The 24,116-nt window shown below is 31.5% G+C and overlaps 2 protein-coding genes across 2 annotated transcripts; one reads left to right on the top strand and one right to left on the bottom strand.

Moving 5' to 3' along the window:
- Nucleotides 1-16,320: 16,320 nt before the first annotated feature.
- On the bottom strand, nt 16,321-17,256 carry LOC139483054 (adrenocorticotropic hormone receptor-like). The gene has a single exon (XM_071267080.1). The coding sequence runs from the start codon at nt 17,254-17,256 to the stop codon at nt 16,321-16,323; it is 936 nt and encodes a 311-aa protein (XP_071123181.1).
- Nucleotides 17,257-23,102: 5,846 nt separating this feature from the next.
- On the top strand, nt 23,103-23,735 carry LOC139483055 (uncharacterized). Its single transcript, XM_071267081.1, has one exon. It carries the CDS (start codon nt 23,103-23,105, stop codon nt 23,733-23,735), a length of 633 nt encoding a protein of 210 aa, XP_071123182.1.
- The last annotated feature ends 381 nt before the right edge of the window (nt 23,736-24,116 follow it).

Raw genomic sequence — 24,116 nt, forward strand, 5'->3', positions numbered from 1 at the left:
TAACCCCGCCACATTCTGTATGTATGTGCATGTCCCAAGTCAGGAGCCTGTAATTCAGTGGTTGTCGTTTGTTTATGTGTTACTTTTTTTTTTTTTTTCGTTAATTTTTTGTACATATTAAATAAGGCCGTTTGTTTTTTCGTTTGAATTGTTGTACATTGTCATTTTAGGGGCTTTTATAGCTGACAATGTGGTATGAGCTTTGCTGATTGTTGAAGGCCGTACGGTGACCTATAGTTGTTAATTTCTGTGTCATTTTGGTCTCTTGTGGAGAATTGTCTTATTGGAAATTTTACCACTTTTTTTTGTACAGTATGATCTGATACTAGGATTTGCGAAGGTGTTCATGGCGGTGATATTTATTAATAGTACGATATATTCAGTGTTATTTGCATAAAAATGTATTGATGCAAGGCATTACAATTATAGATGATTATCACGTGCAATATATTGATATATATGTTTTTCTGATTTTATGTAACGGTCTAAATGTGGCGTCTTTATCAAAGACCCGTTCAACACTGTTTTCGTAACCACTTCTATGTGCATGCTTCTTCTCAAATAATTCGAATAATTATCTTCATGGTATATAGAAATGTGCATCAAGAAACATGCTTTGGGCGCAAGATATTATATAAAAGTACTTTTTTTCTTTATGTTTGTTGCATGATAATCATCTTTGGCTTATCTTTTTATCTTTGCATGAACTTAACAGTTGTAATTGTAGTTAAATGAACCAATTTATAAAATTATCAAATATTAAATGAAGTGATGACATTTTGAATATCACCGTATTTATTTTAAAATAATGATCGAATTAGATTTTAATACCATTTATAAAGCACGATTATAATGAATTGATGCATGACGGCAAGACTAGTGTTACTTGTTTGTGATTGAAAATGAAACAACATTTTTTTCTTCATGTTCTTGGAAGGAACGGGGGTATTGACCTAAAGAAAAGTCACAGAATTTGATAACATGTCAGCTCGATTTGTATTCACTGTATATACCGATAGAGAAGGTCTGATTTCCCGTGTTTTGGTTAGTGGCTGTGTTTTGTCTTATATAGCAGTGATCTTCAATATAACTATCTTCATAGTTTTATGTAGGAAAAACCTAGCATCTCCAGCAACTGTGCTTATGCAAGGATTAGCTATAGCCGATGCATCAACAGCTTTCTGTGCTTATGGATTCGAAATTTTATACCAGCTAAAATATTTGGATAATTCATTTGACGAGTCTAATACAAAACTGACCATGGCGTATCCGTATTGTGCTCTTTATGTCCACGTTTCGTTATGTGAGGATCTATTCGTCATGGTTTCAACAATGCTTACACTCTCTTTAGGGATACAAAAATGTCTTGCTCTAAAGTTCCCGCTATGGACACGGTCATATTTGACAAAGAGACATTCAATTATATGCTGTGTCGTTTGTTTGATTGTGTCATGCGCTATTCATATTCCAAGAAATTTTACAATAGTTGAAGAAGCATATCGAGCAGACCCTAATTATTGTATTACAACATACAGAAACGACAGTCTATTGACCTACTCTTCTTTTCATTTCATATTCATTAAAACCATGTTACTATCGGGGTTTACTTTCGCAATGCTCTTCTGTACTATTCATATTGTATATAGAATATGTACGTACAAATTGCGCGACCAACATAAATCTCGAAGGGTTCAAGAACGGAAGTCAGCTGTATTGGTCAGCATGATAATGGTTATATTTTTAATCACTGCAATACCTGAAATATATCTTTATATTTTATTTTGTACGGAGATAACACCAGATGATAAATTCTATTCCTTGTGGAATGTGGAAAATCACAAGTTTGCAATGACGACTATTGTATCAAATAAACTAAAATTTCTTCAACAACTGGAAAAACATCCGCTAAAAAGATGGGAAATTGTTCTTTTTGTAAATGAAGGCCGAAAGATGTTTTCACTAATAGGATGTATGACAAATTCAATAATCTATTTCATAATGAGTGAAAAACTGCGAAACGAATTGAAGTTACTGTGTCACAGAAAACGACCAAAAAGGAATTTAAATGGGAAAAAACTTGATCGTTCAGGAAAATAAAAATATCATATCTAGATAGATCACAATACACTGTTCACTGTTCGCTAAGTAATAAAACTTGTTTCCTATATAATGATATGTCATTAGGTGTAATATTATAGCTACGATTTTAGGGTAGAAGTGTGCAGATTTAAGACCAAGATGGTTGTAGACTATGATGAATGAAGCAAAGTTTGTCAAATTCAATTAGGTTTTCTGAATATAAACCAAAATTGCCTATTTATCTTGGATGATTGGGTGTGTTAAGTAACACAGTGATTATTTTCTTCTTTTTTTCAATTATTGCGTTTTTATGTCTTCATAATTCTGATATTTTTACATGTCAATATGAAATTTACATCATGTAGCAGTTTTTGAAAACACGGCATTTAATACACGTACTGCAACTAAAAATGGCAAACAAAAATAATGTATAATTAATTTCTAAATGTCTTTGGAAATGGATATGAAATCTTCAGTAGAGACAGATACAGGTTAGATCTATCTATGCATAAATGATACGTGTTTTGAAGACATATTCACTATTGCCATTCTCAATTTTATTATAACATTAGGCCATTCATAGTTGACTTTCACATGTGTTCGCCATTACCCAAAAAAAATGTCATTCGTTGGAGGAGAAATGTGTTCGACTCTGACCATGCTCAATAAGGTTTGCATTTTCCTGTCAAAAGTCGTTTATTTCTGTAAGTGAATCCCGTATTCATCCCGGTAAAAAGTGTCCTACATGACAAAGCCACAGTTACTGATTCTGGGGTTAAATACAGACAAACAAAACAGATGTCAACACTTTCTTTTGTTTTTCCGATTTTGACAGACAATAAGTCATCTCCCTTACTACCTTTCATAAACATTAGAATAGTAATTGCAAACTATGAAAGTATCACAATACCTTTGTAAAAGAAATTATACTTTATGTTATGACTAAATTTCAATGGTGGATTTTCCCTTTAAGTTCTGTATTTTCCTACGCTACTAAATCTTCAGCAAAAGTGTAGTCATTTTTTGGGTCCTTTATACCTCGCTTTTCTGTATGAGCCAAGGCTTCATGTTGAAGACTTCATCTTCTTATTTCTATCCATGATATATTAATTAATGTTATAATTGTACACACATCTAAATTTCGAATTCTTTTAAAGACATTTTTCTCATTCCGCATGACTTTTAACATTTCTGAATCCTATCTTGTATTGTAATTTTTTTTTCAAATTAATTAAATTATGTACCACAATAATCATATATAATATTAATTTTATAAAATTATAAATTATTTACTAATGAATGGATGTCACAAACACTAAAAGTGTCCGAATATAATTTTGACACCCAAGTATAAATATATATGAAATCTATTGAAAGGGTGAGGAGATGCCTATTTGACAATTCAATTTAAAAAGTCAAAAAAAACAAAACCAACAACACCATTGCACATAGGAATCGACAAAAACATTTAAATAATATACTTCACATAAATCTACAGACCAAGTAAATATAATCCATTCAAACACGGGGTTGAACTGAAGGCTCTAGAAGAATCTATCAGATGTTACTGGACCACCAGTTACACCCGTCGTGTTACTAATTGTACGTTAACCCACGTGATAAATATTTAGCTCCAGATCAGAAAAGCCAGACAGGATTGTGATAACGATAAATGGAAATTAATTAGTGTCATGTGCGACACATATCTAACATACTGGTCGACTAAATTATGATGGTGGGCAGAACTCTTTCGATAGGGTGACTTCAACTTTACCATTTGAAACCCGTGTTGCAGTAACTTCCATCAATGAAACATGATAGTAAATAAATATCGTATCGGGTTTTTTTTTTTATATTATGTCTTTCTTGGGATTATGGTACGCAAAAATTGAAAGATCACAATAAGTAAATTGAATTAATTTTTTGTCATTAAGTTTAGTGTTCAACCGAATCTAATTTTTAATTTCTAGATGCAAGTCAATATGTAGCGGACTTAACTGTTTTTAAGTTACTCATTATTTCACTTGCTGTTTTGAATTTTCCCCGGAGTTCAGTGTTTTGGGGATTTTACTTTTTGCAGATTGTGGCCTATTAAATATTCCGTATCAACTTCACAATTATACACGATACAAGTATAGATTCTGAGTACTGATAATGTTTATCATCTTAATAACGGGTTCTGTATTTTTTTATTTGTGTTTATGCATATTACTTTTTATGTTAAGTCTTTTTTAGGTGATACCATTTGACGTGACTGTGCTTATACATCCCGTCATTGTGTTTTTGTTCTATGATATTTTTTGTATTCTTGTCTTTAAAGTTTTGCTCATGTGCTCTGTCTATATGCTTTTTTGTGTTTCTTTGATACATATGACATGGCTCTGTACTTATACATCCCGTCATTGTGTTATTGTTTAAAATCAATTTTGTATTCTTGTCTTTCATTTTTGCTCATGTTCACTATCTTATGTGTTTCTTTGTTACATATTTGTTTGACTTCATAGTGATTGCGATTATAACACAATGTTGACTGCTGTACCTCTATTTGTGACATGTTTACATACTATATATATTTAGTTTTTTTCCAAACATCGTTGTCAATATAATGGAATTTTATGAGATTGTAATACAAGTGATAAGTTAAGCTAGCTATAAAACCAGGTTTTATCCACCATTTTCTACATAAAAAAATGTCTGTACCACGTGTCAGGAATATGACAATTGTTATCCATTTGGTTATGTTATGTGTTTGAGCTTTTTGCTTAGGGACTTTGTGTTTACAAGTTTTCCCTGAGAGCGATATTTTATTGTAAATCCTAGTATGTTCTAAATAGAAGCTGCGTAATAAATTATCTACTAATCGACCAAATAAGATGGTGTGCATAACACTTTCGATAGGGCGACTTCATCTTTACCATTTGAAACCCTTGTTGCAGTAACTTCCATCAATGAAACATGATAGCAAATAAATATATCGTATCGGGTTTTTTTTTATATTCTGTCTTTCTTGGAATTATGGTACGCAAAAATTGAAAAATCACAATGAGTAAATTGAAATAATTTTTGGTCATTAAGTTTAGTGTTCAACCGAATCTAATTTTTAATTTCTAGATACATGTCAATATGAAGCAGACTCAACTGTTTTTAATTTATTTATTATTTCACTTTCACTGGAATATAAGCATTGTCTTTTAGCTGTGAATTATTCATTGTAAGGACATTCTATTTATAGCGGTACGTGAAGTTAAAGGTAGATTCCTGTTTGTTTTGCATTTTTTTTTTTACTTTTTCTTGTTACTGTCATAGAAATACTAATACCTAGTAGAATTAAACAGGTAAATAATTGAACTTAATTTCCATCGAATTCCTAAATGAACTTTTAATTAGTTTTAACTAGAAAGCCTTTTTTACTTTCAATGAAAGCACCTGTACGAGGTCTGCCCCATACGAAGAAATGAACGTCGACAATCAGATTAAATTAGATATTGTATTAATAGAAATAAAAAATAGTATTGTCTGTTGAAAAATAAATCGTCAAAACGAAACAAAACATGTTGAAGTATTCAGTTTCAGTGGGGACTTTTTTTTAAAACAGAGAAACTTTATGTGTTGTTTTAGTAAATCCTAGTATGTTCTAAATAGAAGCCGCGGATTTGAAAGTATCTAGATTAATCTTCAAAGCCTTAAAGCCTTGGGTAAAGCAACATAGATAAAAGTATCAACAGGTAAAGCTTACAAATCTATTTAAAGAACTGTGTTCAAAATATATAATCTTTTAAATCTTAATATAAAATAGTAATAATCTCACTAGGCTGAGACTTATAAACAGTTTTCTCTGGATCTGAGTTGAACAGTTCGTCATCATTATTTTGACAAGTAAATAAACAGAAGTATACCTGTATACCGCTGTACAAAAGTTATTACCGATCGAGAAAACACATCCGGGTTGCAAACTAAAACTAAGGGAAACACATCAACTATATGAGGAAAACAACGTACCAACAGAAACACTAAAGTGTCTAGATTTGTCTGTTTGACAGTTTATCAATTAATGTCAGAGTATATATCTTGAAGGTATCTTTGGAACTTTTCTTTTTTAATACTGGTGAAAAAAATCCTGTTGTGAATTGTGTTTTTGATAAGGTTCGTGATGCTCAGTCTTTCTTTCTTTATATTGATTTGTGAACTGTTGTTTGGCCTTTTTGTCGGGTTTTTTTTTGTGTTTTTTGTTGCCATGAAATTGTCTTTATGAAAATAAAAGAAGATGAGGTATGATTGCCAATTAGACAGCTCTCCACCAGATACCTGGTAATAGAGACCAAATAACATCAATTAGCTTACTTGGGCATGACATTTAAAGTATATTTCGGTGTGCTGAACTTGGAATACTGCCAGCTTCTACAAACTCATGGTTGAACTGGCCACAAGAGGAATCTATTTTTCTCAATACACAATATACCTCTGAATCAAGTTAATGTAACACACCATTAAAGGTGAAACAATAAGTATGAACTTGTAGTATGCCAAAGCTAAACTAACTGAAAACAGGATGTAGGTCAACAAGTACACAAATGTTATATCTCGTTTTATTTCCACTTATCTAAAATAAACCTTTTCAGCTAGTCATTTGTATCCTTTAATAATTTTGTATACGATATTAGGAAGTAGAAGATCATGCAAAATGTTTGGTTGGTACACATATTATTTTTAATGACATTCAAACGTCGATATCAAGACAGACACGGGTATGCCACACAGGTATGTACATCCTACAAAGTAGTTTAACACAGGAACTATTTTCGTACCAAAAATCCGTAGTACTGGAAATCTACTTCAAATATTTAGTACTATTTTGTTACTTTGGAGTTATTGTATAATTTTAGTACCTGTACTTTTACAGTACTTTATTTGTTCTTAAAATTTAAGTACTACAGATGTTTGGTTACACCTTTAAATGACTTTACATTTTCAACATTTTGATAGCTTGTCTATTTCAAATCTCTTAAAACATTGAATATTGCGATCCCTTTTGGTATTATTTCTGGACCAAATTTACTAGAACAGATCAATTACTGTAAAATACAGGTACATTAACATTACAATACTTTTAAAGTAAAACAAATAGTACGGTACATATGCAAAAGTAGCAGTGTAAGATGGTGATACGAAGAAAACATAACTTTCTAGAAATTTATAAAATTAAAAATCAGGTACAAGAAGTTTTGAATATGAGTGTATTAAAGTTTCCTTTAAACACAAACTTATATGTATTTTATTTCGTTTGAAATAGGGTTTTTCCCGTTTGCTATTTGTAGTTATTATTTATAGATGGGAACTAGTTTAACTGGTTTTGTAACAGTATGTACTATTTATAAATTTGATGTTAGGTGCAGGAGGCACGAGGAAAGTTTTGGTGGTTTTTATGGGTGGGGTTTAATGGTACTATATACAGTTTGGCATTTAAATGTATTAGTATCGAAGGTCCTCGCAGTTACTTCGAATTGAAGTTGGTCACATAGGTATATGTGCAGTTGCTGCTATGTTTATTGTACGTACAGGCGTTGGAAGTATTAGCCGAGGAAAAAGAAACGATGAGAAAGAGGAACAATGTTATATATGTCATGTATTTATGTATAGTTTCAATCGAAGAAATATGTATATTATAGTAAAATAAAATATTGTATCGCAAGAGAAAAGAAGATGTTACTGCGAGCAACTAATCCTATATCTGTGTTTGTCTTGTTTATAGCCTATTGAATTTAGAGATTAAATACTTTAAATTCGGACGAGCAGGTCGAGGGAGAATTTAACTAATGCAATAGAAAGTACTTTTCTGGGCGTATCAGGTTGATGGGCGAGGGAAAACTAAGGAGATTCCAATTAATCAGATGAAATTTTATTTCAAATAAAAGTATACACTAGAGCAACAATACAGGGAATACAGTAGTATTTAATTTTCCCAGCATTAGGTTGGCCTTTTGTGTACCCAAGGCAGGTGAAGGAAGTCAAATTAGGAGCGCTGTGATTGGATGTAAGGGTACAATATATTTTTTTATTTATCTATGAATAACTGCAGTGTGTATATTTACAATATAAATTTTGAAACCTATTGAAATATTTTCTAGAGAAGTATTGGAAAAGATTTGCAAAATTTCATAAATTTGGTGCAAAATGACGGTGGGCATGGATAACATAAACAAGCTCCGTTGGAAGTTGGTCATGATACTATTTGGCTTCAATTTTTAAAACACAATAATAAAGTACTAACACAACATATAACTGTTTTATCCAGGTTTTTATCTTAAAAAGTGGTAAATTTAGAAAATGTTAATATTGTCGCCTATGGCAGAATAAATAGTACCGTTTTCCCTATACTGAAGATAGCAAGGGCAATCAAAGTCACTCAGACTTCAATTCTTTTATACTATTTTGAAGCTTTTGATTAGTACATTTAATTTTTATCACAAAGAATAAAAATTTTTCACTGAGAACAATACTGTGTTGAGAAAAGTGCTGAGTCATCATGATAGGTCAAATTGATTGGTAATGATATAAAACTTTATTCTAGGATGTCAATACTAACTATATTGTGTAAAATGCACCATATTATAGTTCTTTTGTATTTGATTTCACCTTTCGCAATGATTTTTTCAATTGGAAACACCAGAATTCAAGTCGCGACAAATATTTTTTACTGAAATGTTTGCCGTTTTTGCTGCATAATTCCCTAAATGTATCACTTGGGTAATTCTGTAAACATAATCTATTAAAATGGGAAATTGTCTGGTTAAGTTTTTACTGTTTAAGAAATTAGGCAATATTTGGTCACATTGGAAGCATTTTCAGTGTTAGAATTGTTAATCTAAGAAAAAAAGAGGCCCACTTGAGGCTAAATTTACATAGAATGTATACTCTCATGTGTAAAGAATTGTTCACATTCTTGATAATTCATGCAACAAATATTTCAAAAGTGCTTCATTTTTTAGTTTCTTTCTTTTATTATATCAGACATAAATAATTTTTCATTTCCTACTGTTTGAAAGGACTTTTGGTGGAAATTAATACTCCCAAGGGACATAATTCAGCTTTTTTATTGATTAATACAGGCAACAAAGGCAACTTTACAGCTGAGTATTTTGCATATTTAATGTTTAAAGTGTCTAATATATATTTGTTTTCATCATCTCAAGACAGAATAATAGATTTTATAACAAGCTCTGAAATTTTTAACCACAATATGGCATATACTAAAGCATGGAATGGAGATTAGTATGAAAAATCTTGAATTTTTCATTTGTTGTAAATTTTTGATAAAATGAATACAAATTGAATGGAACTGTCAATTTTATCTGTTTAAATGGAACTATTTATCATTCTTTTTAAATAAGATAAGATATGATTGGATACAGGTTGTTTATTAAGGCTTTTCTGAAAGAAGTAGAGAATGAGGTAAACCAGCATGTAGGGGTGGGGACATAAAATGATCTATGTTTCTTTAAGCACTGGGGACATACAAGTATTTATTATGGCCAAGGTTTTCACAATAGCCAAGTATTGCATTAATAATGTCATAAGAATTCTTTATATCTTTATGTCACAGTATAGGGAAAACGGTAGTATTTAATTTTCCCAGCATTAGGTAGGCCTTTTGTGTACCCAAGGCAGGTGAAGGAAGTCAAATTAGGAGCGCTGTGATAGGATGTAAGGATACAATATATTTTTTATTTATCTATGAATAACTGCAGTGTGTATATTTACAATATAAATTTTGAAACCTATTGAAATATTTTCTAGAGAAGTATTGGAAAAGACTTGCAAAATTTCATAAATTTGGTGCAAAATGACGGTGGGCATGGATAACATAAACAAGCTCCGTTGGAAGTTGGTCATGATACTATTTGGCTTCAATTTTTAAAACACAATAATAAAGTACTAACACAACATATAACTGTTTTATCCAGGTTTTTATCTTAAAAAGTGGTAAATTTAGAAAATGTTAATATTGTCGCCTATGGCAGAATAAATAGTACCGTTTTCCCTATACTGAAGATAGCAAGGGCAATCAAAGTCACTCAGACTTCAATTCTTTTATACTATTTTGAAGCTTTTGTTTAGTACATTTAATTTTTATCACAAAGAATAGAAATTTTTCACTGAGAACAATACTGTGTTGAGAAAAGTGCTGAGTCATCATGATAGGTCAAATTGATTGGTAATGATATAAAACTTTATTCTAGGATGTCAATACTAACTATATTGTGTATAATGCACCATATTATAGTTCTTTTGTATTTGATTCCACCTTTCGCAATGATTTTTTCAATTGGAAACACCAGAATTCAAGTCGCGACAAATATTTTTTACTGAAATGTTTGCCGTTTTTGCTGCATAATTCCCTAAATGTATCACTTGGGTAATTCTGTAAACATAATCTATTAAAATGGGAAATTGTCTGGTTAAGTTTGTACTGTTTAAGAAATTAGGCAATATTTGGTCACATTGGAAGCATTTTCAGTGTTAGAATTGTTAATCTAAGAAAAAAAGAGGCCCACTTGAGGCTAAATTTACATAGAATGTATACTCTCATGTGTAAAGAATTGTTCACATTCTTGATAATTCATGCAACAAATATTTCAAAAGTGCTTCATTTTTTAGTTTCTTTCTTTTATTATATCAGACATAAATAATTTTTCATTTCCTACTGTTTGAAAGGACTTTTGGTGGAAATTAATACTCCCAAGGGACATAATTCAGCTTTTTTATTGATTAATACAGGCAACAAAGGCAACTTTACAGCTGAGTATTTTGCATATTTAATGTTTAAAGTGTCTAATATATTTGTTTTCATCATCTCAAGACAGAATAATAGATTTTATAACAAGCTCTGAAATTTTTAACCACAATATGGCATATACTAAAGCATGGAATGGAGATTAGTATGAAAAATCTTGAATTTTTCATTTGTTGTAAATTTTTGATAAAATGAATACAAATTGAATGGAACTGTCAATTTTATCTGTTTAAATGGAACTATTTATCATTCTTTTTAAATAAGATAAGATATGATTGGATACAGGTTGTTTATTAAGGCTTTTCTGAAAGAAGTAGAGAATGAGGTAAACCAGCATGTAGGGGTGGGGACATAAAATGATCTATGTTTCTTTAAGCACTGGGGACATACAAGTATTTATTATGGCCAAGGTTTTCACAATAGCCAAGTATTGCATTAATAATGTCATAAGAATTCTTTATATCTTTATGTCACAGTATAGGGAAAACGGTAGTATTTAATTTTCCCAGCATTAGGTTGGCCTTTTGTGTACCCAAGGCAGGTGAAGGAAGTCAAATTAGGAGCGCTGTGATAGGATGTAAGGATACAATATATTTTTTATTTATCTATGAATAACTGCAGTGTGTATATTTACAATATAAATTTTGAAACCTATTGAAATATTTTCTAGAGAAGTATTGGAAAAGATTTGCAAAATTTCATAAATTTGGTGCAAAATGACGGTGGGCATGGATAACATAAACAAGCTCCGTTGGAAGTTGGTCATGATACTATTTGGCTTCAATTTTTAAAACACAATAATAAAGTACTAACACAACATATAACTGTTTTATCCAGGTTTTTATCTTAAAAAGTGGTAAATTTAGAAAATGTTAATATTGTCGCCTATGGCAGAATAAATAGTACCGTTTTCCCTATACTGAAGATAGCAAGGGCAATCAAAGTCACTCAGACTTCAATTCTTTTATACTATTTTGAAGCTTTTGTTTAGTACATTTAATTTTTATCACAAAGAATAGAAATTTTTCACTGAGAACAATACTGTGTTGAGAAAAGTGCTGAGTCATCATGATAGGTCAAATTGATTGGTAATGATATAAAACTTTATTCTAGGATGTCAATACTAACTATATTGTGTAAAATGCACCATATTATAGTTCTTTTGTATTTGATTTCACCTTTCGCAATGATTTTTTCAATTGGAAACACCAGAATTCAAGTCGCGACAAATATTTTTTACTGAAATGTTTGCCATTTTTGCTGCATAATTCCCTAAATGTATCACTTGGGTAATTCTGTAAACATAATCTATTAAAATGGGAAATTGTCTGGTTAAGTTTGTACTGTTTAAGAAATTAGGCAATATTTGGTCACATTGGAAGCATTTTCAGTGTTAGAATTGTTAATCTAAGAAAAAAAGAGGCCCACTTGAGGCTAAATTTACATAGAATGTATACTCTCATGTGTAAAGAATTGTTCACATTCTTGATAATTCATGCAACAAATATTTCAAAAGTGCTTCATTTTTTAGTTTCTTTCTTTTATTATATCAGACATAAATAATTTTTCATTTCCTACTGTTTGAAAGGACTTTTGGTGGAAATTAATACTCCCAAGGGACATAATTCAGCTTTTTTATTGATTAATACAGGCAACAAAGGCAACTTTACAGCTGAGTATTTTGCATATTTAATGTTTAAAGTGTCTAATATATTTGTTTTCATCATCTCAAGACAGAATAATAGATTTTATAACAAGCTCTGAAATTTTTAACCACAATATGGCATATACTAAAGCATGGAATGGAGATTAGTATGAAAAATCTTGAATTTTTCATTTGTTGTAAATTTTTGATAAAATGAATACAAATTGAATGGAACTGTCAATTTTATCTGTTTAAATGGAACTATTTATCATTCTTTTTAAATAAGATAAGATATGATTGGATACAGGTTGTTTATTAAGGCTTTTCTGAAAGAAGTAGAGAATGAGGTAAACCAGCATGTAGGGGTGGGGACATAAAATGATCTATGTTTCTTTAAGCACTGGGGACATACAAGTATTTATTATGGCCAAGGTTTTCACAATAGCCAAGTATTGCATTAATAATGTCATAAGAATTCTTTATATCTTTATGTCACAGTATAGGGAAAACGGTAGTATTTAATTTTCCCAGCATTAGGTTGGCCTTTTGTGTACCCAAGGCAGGTGAAGGAAGTCAAATTAGGAGCGCTGTGATAGGATGTAAGGATACAATATATTTTTTATTTATCTATGAATAACTGCAGTGTGTATATTTACAATATAAATTTTGAAACCTATTGAAATATTTTCTAGAGAAGTATTGGAAAAGATTTGCAAAATTTCATAAATTTGGTGCAAAATGACGGTGGGCATGGATAACATAAACAAGCTCCGTTGGAAGTTGGTCATGATACTATTTGGCTTCAATTTTTAAAACACAATAATAAAGTACTAACACAACATATAACTGTTTTATCCAGGTTTTTATCTTAAAAAGTGGTAAATTTAGAAAATGTTAATATTGTCGCCTATGGCAGAATAAATAGTACCGTTTTCCCTATACTGAAGATAGCAAGGGCAATCAAAGTCACTCAGACTTCAATTCTTTTATACTATTTTGAAGCTTTTGTTTAGTACATTTAATTTTTATCACAAAGAATAGAAATTTTTCACTGAGAACAATACTGTGTTGAGAAAAGTGCTGAGTCATCATGATAGGTCAAATTGATTGGTAATGATATAAAACTTTATTCTAGGATGTCAATACTAACTATATTGTGTAAAATGCACCATATTATAGTTCTTTTGTATTTGATTTCACCTTTCGCAATGATTTTTTCAATTGGAAACACCAGAATTCAAGTCGCGACAAATATTTTTTACTGAAATGTTTGCCATTTTTGCTGCATAATTCCCTAAATGTATCACTTGGGTAATTCTGTAAACATAATCTATTAAAATGGGAAATTGTCTGGTTAAGTTTGTACTGTTTAAGAAATTAGGCAATATTTGGTCACATTGGAAGCATTTTCAGTGTTAGAATTGTTAATCTAAGAAAAAAAGAGGCCCACTTGAGGCTAAATTTACATAGAATGTATACTCTCATGTGTAAAGAATTGTTCACATTCTTGATAATTCATGCAACAAATATTTCAAAAGTGCTTCATTTTTTAGTTTCTTTCTTTTATTATATCAGACATAAATAATTTTTCATTTCCTACTGTTTGAAAGGACTTTTGGTGGAAATTAATACTCCCAAGGGACATAATTCAGCTTTTTTATTGATTAATACAGGCAACAAAGGCAACTTTACAGCTGAGTATTTTGCATATTTAATGTTTAAAGTGTCTAATATATTTGTTTTCATCATCTCAAGACAGAATAATAGATTTTATAACAAGCTCTGAAATTTTTAACCACAATATGGCATATACTAAAGCATGGAATGGAGATTAGTATGAAAAATCTTGAATTTTTCATTTGTTGTAAATTTTTGATAAAATGAATACAAATTGAATGGAACTGTCAATTTTATCTGTTTAAATGGAACTATTTATCATTCTTTTTAAATAAGATAAGATATGATTGGATACAGGTTGTTTATTAAGGCTTTTCTGAAAGAAGTAGAGAATGAGGTAAACCAGCATGTAGGGGTGGGGACATAAAATGATCTATGTTTCTTTAAGCACTGGGGACATACAAGTATTTATTATGGCCAAGGTTTTCACAATAGCCAAGTATTGCATTAATAATGTCATAAGAATTCTTTATATCTTTATGTCACAGTATAGGGAAAACGGTAGTATTTAATTTTCCCAGCATTAGGTTGGCCTTTTGTGTACCCAAGGCAGGTGAAGGAAGTCAAATTAGGAGCGCTGTGATAGGATGTAAGGATACAATATATTTTTTATTTATCTATGAATAACTGCAGTGTGTATATTTACAATATAAATTTTGAAACCTATTGAAATATTTTCTAGAGAAGTATTGGAAAAGACTTGCAAAATTTCATAAATTTGGTGCAAAATGACGGTGGGCATGGATAACATAAACAAGCTCCGTTGGAAGTTGGTCATGATACTATTTGGCTTTAATTTTTAAAAAACAATAATAAAACTAACACAACATATAACTGTTTATCCAGGTTTTTATCTTAAAAAGTGGTAAATTTAGAAAATGTTAATATTGTCGCCTATGGCAGAATAAATAGTACCGTTTTCCCTACATGATTGTTTATCAAAGACCGGACCGGCATTGATTCAATTTCCCGTAAACTGTTATGTAATATTATATTTTTCTGAAAGCTCACAGTTAGTACTAACAACATTTTTACGATAAACCAATGAATTTTTTTATTCGGATGTCAATATTAAAACAGATTTAATTTACATCTTTACAGTTCCAGTGAGTAAACATTGTATCAAAAAAGTGTACAAAAATACATTTTGAAATATTACAGGAACACTATTAAAAAAATTAAAAAAATATTTAAAGGAAATGTGAGAGGATTAAGTGTGTAGTCATCAAAAGATTTTGAGCGGTAAATTTTACGTATTATGACTGTTTGATTTGTTCACGCATCGTTATTAATATAATTGAAATTGATGCGAATGTCATACAAGTGAGAGGTTTACCTAAATATAAAATCAGGTTCATTCCAATCCAAAAATGCCTGTACCAAGTCTGGAGTATGACAATTGGTATCCTTTTGTTTGATGTGTTTGAGCTTTTGATTTTGTCATTTGATTATTAACTTTCTGTTTTGAATTTGAGTTCAGTGTTTAAGGGATTTTATTTTTTGCAGATTGTGGCCTATTCATTAGACATTCTGACCGAGTATCGATTTGCGGTGATACATTTAGCAGTAAACGCTTAACTTGTCGACGCAACCGGTCTTACTTCTTTAACAGTTCCCGCGATACGCTCATTTTTGTTTTTGTTCCCGTTTTTTAGCATCATCTAAATCGATTGATAAGATTTAAATATCGGTTGTCTTATTTATAGGATTTTACCGTTTTAAATCAATTCGTATTAAAATAAAAGTTAAACTTAACACATTTGGGAAAAAATCCAGAGGCTTCCAGAGTGCCTAATACGCGTATACAAGTTAACAGTTGTTTTAAAAAAAGCATGCAGTTTCATTTACTGTATAATATAATCGATATACAATCATACATGACATATGTGTGAGCTATATATAGTATAAGACATGAATGTGAACAATCATAGAACAGAACATATAAAATGCATTAAACAGGATCTCTGAATACTTAAAAAGGAAAATGCACGACTTGAATGACACACCTTTACGAATATGATTTTAGTCATATTCATAAAACTTCATATGTCATCTAGACACAAAAGAAGTGCTCTGTGTCATTTTACTAATAATATAAATATACATTTTTCATTTTGGACAAATATCTTTATTTGTATAACATAGAATTGTTATTTCGATAACTAAATCTGCAACATATAATTAGAGCATGTCTAAATTGAGGTGTGCTCAAGAAATATATGTATGGATTAATTGTGTAGTTCAGAAATAGAAGTATATTTCCAATGTGTCCAAAAACAATGTACCATTCGTCAATCATAGTACAGTAAGATAGCTCCAGCACTCCCTTTACATTTGTAGGAGCAGTTGTAATGACGTAAGATAAAATTACAAGGGAGATCATTCTAGATACCCTTTTCAATGCAGCGTCTCTGTTCAGTAATGATGATCTCAGGGCTTTGGTCTTTAAAACATGAAGTGTTAGTAATATAGCGATTGGAACGACATAATAAATAGCGGTATACACGTCATTGAAAATTGAAGTCTCTATCTTGTAATCATGGTTAACATATATCAAATAAATGTACGGTACCATTATTATTGCTGTGATAGTCCACAATACCATTGACGAAATGACTGTTTTCCTTCTTGTTATCCAAAGTCTACTTTTTATTGGGTGAGCGATTAGAAGGTACTGCTGAACTGCTAGTAAGAGGACATGAGCAGCTGATGAAACACATGATGTCAAATATATCGCCATAACAACAACGCTAACAGCCAGCAGACGACTCGTATCACGTGATTTATAGTCTATTGATGGAATTGCTATCCACAAAAATCGTATTGAAAGGACAATTGAATCTGGTATAGATAACAGTTGTATTCCTATGTAAATAGGATTATTAAGATTTTTATCAATCCAAATTAGAATAAATACTAACAAATTTGAAATAAATCCAAAGGCTGCCAGAGCTCCCAAAAATATATTCATCGGTTTACAGTTGTTTATATACAAACATGAAGTTTGACCAGCTGTATAATTATCATGCATACACGTGTACCAGCTAGATCCGGAATGAGACATCGTTGTGGACAGTCCTCAGAAAACATATAAAATGAATGAAAAATCCGCATAGTTGTATAAACAAAACATTGTATGAATTTTATGTCACACCTAAGATCTATATCAACATGTTTGTATTCATATTTTTAATATTTGATAGGTCATGATTGTTTACCTTAGTAATGATTCGTTAATATTCATGATATTTCTTATATTTACATTTACCTGTTTAAATAAGGTCTATATATCTTTAAAAGAAAATATGTGAACGACTTTTCTTCGGTAACTTTATGTTTCATTTCACACATTTTTAGAGTTTTTATCTAGGAGTAAAGTGTCCTATGTGCTGGTGATATTTCCTATTCAAAATTTTAAAGCTTTGATGTAATGTATCTGTTTTATTTTTCTTAGCATTATTTCCAGTTCAAAGTCTAAATTAAATGATGTTTTTCTTTCAATTTGTCTATTTTTTGTTTTAAATTGTGATATTGTTTTTCATTTGATTGATTTCTAAAATAATGTCACATGTTTACATGGATAGATATAGGAAAATGTGGTTTGAGTGCAAATGAGACAACTCTTCATCCAAATAACAATTTATAAAAGTAAACCATTATAGGCCAAGGTACAGCCTTCAACACGGAGCCTTTGCTTACACCGACCAACAAGCTATAATAGGGCCCCAAAATTACTAGTTTAAAATCATTCAAACGGGAAAACCAACGGTCTAATCTATATAAAAAATAAAAATTGTGTATTCCTCGCACTTAAATGTTCATATGTTAAAACAAGACAATGCCGCCAAATATGTTTAACACCTTGAACATACAACACGATATAGACTCTGATGTTGTGCTTTTCAAAATTGGGCAATAATTAACTAATATATTGATACCTTGCCCGAAAACAAATACATCTTCTCTGTGATCAATGTTACACTACAAAAGAGGGGTGAAAGATACCAGAGGGATAGTTAAATTATAGATCGAAAATAAACTGACAACGCCACGGTTAAAAAAGAAAATAGACAACTATATACAAATAATAGTATACAAGACATAACATAGACAACTAAATACTAAGCAACAAGAACCCCACAAAAAAACAACAGATTTATGGCTATCAAGAGCATTTAGCTATGAATTCAATCAGTTTCCTCATAATGTTGGAGCTGATGTGGGATGCATTTTTTCACATAACTTGGAGAAACCCCTTTAGTTAAGCCAAACTGCATGTTGATCTGAATAAACTGATTGATCATGATCGTTCCCATTAACACGTATTCAAATACCGTCAAATGAACAGAATGAACACCTCTTTGTTATTATAACTAGATTTATGTTAAAACTGTTTTAAAACTATTTTCTCAAATATATGATAGTTTGGTATTCAAGGGGGTGTATGAACTACGTAGTGTTATTGGTTAGTTTTGAAATATTAGAATTTAATTCAATAATAATTAAATTCGGTTATTGTAATTATATAACTTGGTATGATTTTAATTGCCGGTGTGTTTGATTCATTTTTTACTGGTCACTTTTATATGCTAATTAGTTTAGCCCGCGAAATGTTAGTCCGTGCAATTTACCTCGTGTAGTTTGGTCATTTGGATTCAAACCTTACACGGAGCTTGACCAAAGCTACAAGATTTAAAAGAAAATTCTACACAGAAGAAAAGATGAGTATTTTCAATTCTATATATATATAATTTAAGCTTTTGAATTAACAAAGTTATAAAGAATAGTCGATAAATAATATAAACGGTTGAACTTTAATGTCATTTGTTTTATAATTCTAACTTTGTTAAAGGTTTGTTTTTTAAAAAAAAAAAGAAAGAAAAAAAGTCGTAATTTTCTTTGGTGTAATATAAATGTAATTTAATTTTGTTATTGCGTAAATTGTCGACAGTCTGTTAATAGATATTATTTTATAATTTTATTTGTAAATCGGTGAATAGTTAATTATAATGCGAATTGCAATACATAATTGTTTAACTGTTTTACTACGCTAATGGACATTTCCCATGCAATTGAATTTTAATCCAAATCTGGCAGTACTAAGTAACTGGTGAGTACGGCATATATAAGTTTCGACATACATGTAGATACATTTCTGTTTGTCCAACATATGTATGAAATATGCGACACTGGACATATAGCTACCAACAATCAATCATTATTTTCGTAAATTATTGCTAATTATCAAGGAAGTTTATAGTTGTTTAATTCAATTAGATATAATTTTCGTTTGAATTGTTTCACAGTTTCATTCATGTTAATAGCCGATTATAGGGTTAAAAATTTCTCATTGATAAAAGCCACGTCATTTTATATTTGGGGGATAACTCAATTTAATTTTGTATGATTATCGTCATCATAATTTTGTGATTATCATTGTGAATATAATTGAAATATCTGCCACTGGACATTGAAAGAAACAATCATGTTTTTGCGTTCTTTTCTTGTTTTTGTTTTTATATACGTGGTTTATACATTGCATCTTATTAATACTAACCAGTCATTGAACATTTTGAAATATTTGTTTTTCATATTGATTCAAATTTTTTAACTAGGGAAGCAGGGTTGTTAAAATTTCACTTATGCATTCACTAATAGCGTATTTATTTGTTTAAGTATGCCGAGAGGAAAAGGAAAGAGGGTACTGCCAAACCGTGCTGCACGCAGGCAGGACAATCCGGTACAGCTACCTGTCAACAGAAGGCGTCGTGCAAGAAGAGCTGAAATCATTGGTCAAAATGAAGCCAATCCACAGTTGCCAATAATGCCACCACAACAGCCATTATTGCCTCCACAACAGCCATTATTGCCTCCACAACAGCCATTATTGCCTCCACAACAACCATTATTTCCTCCACAACAGCAAATTTTGCCTCCACAACAGCCAATTTTTCCTCCACAACAGCCATTAATGCCTCCACAACAGCCACTAATGCCACAATACTTGCCTCAACAGCCAATTCTACCACCACAACAGATTGGAGCTTCAAACATCCCTCAACAGCCCGCTGAACAACAAGACCCGGGTCAGGGAGGTGTACAACTAGGGCAGCCAGCAGCTCGAAACACTGTAGAAAATGGTGAAAATTTAGTTATACCTACTAGTAATGATGTTGATGTGTTTGTACCACAAAAAATTATAAATCAAATTTGGAATTTAGAATATGTTGATTTGGCCCAATTACTTTACAAAAATTTTGTTTCAAATATTGATCAACCGAAAAAAAGTGCTAGGTTTTGATGAAGATGGGGACATTTCAATTGAAAGAAACAAGTTTTCGAAAGTCAAAGCATTATCTAGCATTGGTGAGTAGACTGAAGGTTTTTTAAATTACATGAAAATTTTATTACAAAGATTTCCGGCTTTGGCAAATGAATTGATTAGCTACATGACGATTATTAGGGGCGCTAGTGTACCTTTTGAGAAAGTTTATAAATATGACATGCAATTTCGACTAAGAAAAGCTAGAGATCATACGCGTGCTTGGGACGTCATTGATGGGCAGCTATGGCTTCAGTTTATTGCAGTAGGCATAAATCGGGTTCAACAGACATCTTCTTATACATCTCAAACAGTCAACAACCCTTGGTACGATTATAATTTTAAGGGCGTTTGTACTCGTATGAATTGTGTATACCTCCATTCATGGATAAGATGTAGCCAGTTCCATCCTTTGATGTACTGTACAAATAACGCAAGTAGTAGGAGTAATCCTCGAAGTTCTGCAACTTCGCACTTTTCTGCTCCTAGGTATCAAAAATTACCCATGGGCACCTGTTACACAAAATTTTGCACCAAGGTATCAGTCCAATGCCAGAGCTACAACACAGTCAAATAGGTTTTCGAATCCACGAAGAAATTTTAACCAAAATTCTCGTTTTTCATATACTAATAACAGATTTCCTGGTCCACGAATGCAATTTCAACATGTTCAAATGTTGAATTTATCTCTTTTTTACAGCTTTCAATCATCAGTACGATATTTGGTGTTTGGGTTTTACCCCTATTAATACTACGGTTTTAGGGAATATGTTGATAGACTACCCCGATATAATTTCGGCAAATATATTATACAATGGTTTTAAATATGGTTTTCGTACACATTATACAGGCCCAAGGGTTGCTTATGAAAGCAAAAATTTAAAGTCTGTTTTACAAGATCCAAGTTTAGCTTGGAGAAAAGTCATGAGTGAAGTGGAAAATGGCAGAATTGCGGGCCCCTTTTATTATCGACCTATTTCAAATCTACGAGTTTCTCCTATTGGCATCGTGCCAAAGAAAACGGGTGGTTTTCGTTTAATAACACACTTGTCTTCACCAGCTAATGGCGGTGTCAATGACTTTATCGATGAGTTCTATACTTCAGTAAAATATTCAACTTTTGACCATGCAGTAAACATGATAAAAAAGCTAGGTTTTAAGGCGGAAATTGCAAAAATGGATATAAAGTCCGCCTTCAGATTATTGCCAATGTTTCCTGGCGAGTTTGATTTATTGGGTTTTAAAATTGAAGATTGGTATTTTATAGAGAAAACGTTGCCTATGGGGTTATCTGTGTCGTGTAGTCATTTCAATAGATTTTCATCGTTTTTGCACTGGGCTGTAGAAAGAAAATCGGGAATTAGTGATATTGATCACTATCTAGACGATTTTTTATTTGCTGGAGCGGAAAATACCGACAACTGTCGAAAATTAATGAGCACGTTTTGCAATGTATGCGTTGAATTAGGGGTTCCATTAGCTGAGGACAAAACTGAAGGGCCAAGCACGAAAATAACATATCTAGGTATAACAATTGACACAGAAAAAATGCAAATTCAAATCCCAGAAAACAAGATAATTGAATTGCTCCAAAAGTTGAACGATACCAGTAATCGTAAAAAGATAACGTTAAAACAATTACAATCTTTATGCGGTTCATTAGCCTTTTGTGCCAGAGCTTTACCAGCCGGACGTGCTTTTAACAGACGTTTATATATTGCATGTCAGCGAGGGAAAAAACCGCATCACTTAATCAGAATATCAAAGGATATTTTGAATGACATTTCAATTTGGAAAATATTTTTAGAAAATTATAATGGGATTTCTTATATTTTGGACGACGAGTGGTTGTCGAGTTCTGTTTTAAATCTCTTTACCGATAGTGCTGGGGGAATAGGAGGCGGATGTGGTATATATTTTAATGGGAAATGGTCGTATTTACCTTGGCCTATGTATTGGAAGGAAGACGTTTTCAGAGACATAACTTATTTAGAAATGATCCCTATCGCATTAGCGATTTATTTGTGGGGTAGCGTATGGCAAAGAAAGAAAATTATGTTTCATTCAGATAACCAGTCCGTTGTTAAAATTATCAATTCCTGCTCATCAAAATCACCTCGCGTTATGTCACTTGTTAGACACATCGTATTGTGGTCTTTGCTGGGTAGTTTTCACATTAAAACCGTTCATATTCCTGGTTATAAAAATGTTTTTGCTGATTTAATCTCTCGTGGAAAATTTCAGAAATACAAGGAATTGGCTCCATGTGCAGAACCTCACCCAACTTTAGTTCCAGCGGACTTTTGGACAATTTTAGACCAGAAGTGCTGAGCCTAATTGAAGCCTCAAATTCTTCAAATACTTGGCTTACGTATCAAAATGGACTAAATTCATTTCAAAACTTTAAACATAAAGTAAATTTGTACGACGTATGGCCATGCCCTGTTTCACATTTAGTTAATTATATAGCTTACATGTTTAAGGAAGAATATTCTTATTCAACTATGAAAGCGTACCTTTCGGGCATTAGTTTTTATCAAAAGATTAATGGTTTGATGGACAACACTCAATGTTTCATAGTTCAAAAAATGCTCCGTGGCATGCTTCGTTTAGATAAGCGACATGACTGTCGTAAGCCTATTACCATTGATTATCATATATTAACTAGACTTTTAGATGCACTGAACTTAATATGTTATTCAGTATATGAAACATGTTTATTTAAAGCTTCATTTTCAGTTGCATTTTTTGGATTTCTTCGTGTAGGAGAAATTGCAAAATCTAATTTTAATGAGAATCATATCGTAAAACGATCTAATATAACATTTGGAAATAATTCAGGGTCACTTTATATAGTAGTTCCTTCTTCTAAAACTGATCAGCTGGGTAATTCAGTAACGATCGTTCTGGAAAGGTATAAAATTAGTTCAATTTGTCCTGTTCAGTTGATGTCGGACTATATTGCCATGAGACATAAAGATGATGGACATTTATTTTGTCATGCAAACATGAAAACCCTAACGAGGTACCAGTTTTCTAATATTTTAAAGAAAACACTAGCATTTCTAGGTCATAATCCTTCTGAATTTAATACACATTCATTACGTATTGGAGCTGCAACACAGTCTTTTCTCGATGGTTTAGATGAAAATAGTATTAAATTGAAAGGTCGATGGAAATCGGCTGCTTACAAAGGTTATATAAGAACAAACCTCGTATAGTACTAAAACACTTAATTTCAGGGTACCAGAAAGATATTTGGATAATTGGCTCTTCAATTGTCACAAGAGCTAGTGAGCACGCTCACATTAGGCCTATAGGTGATTCGCTAGGATTAGAGAAAATTGGATGTGAGTTAGTTTGGATCGGTATGTCGGGTATGAAATGGCAGAACTTGGTTAGTTTAGTACAAAGTATTCTCAATTGGAGAAGTATTCCGTTTTCTGTTATCATTCACTGTGGGGGTAATGACATTGGGGACACACCATGTGGTGAATTACTCTACCATATGAAGTTTACCATAGCCATTCTTTCAAAGATGTTACCGGACACTGCTTTAGTATGGTCAAATATTTTACCTAGATATAAATGGAGGTTCTCTA

The sequence above is a fragment of the Mytilus edulis genome, chromosome 7 (genome assembly GCF_963676685.1).
Source record: "Mytilus edulis chromosome 7, xbMytEdul2.2, whole genome shotgun sequence".
NCBI classification, from domain to species: Eukaryota; Metazoa; Mollusca; class Bivalvia; order Mytilida; family Mytilidae; genus Mytilus; species Mytilus edulis.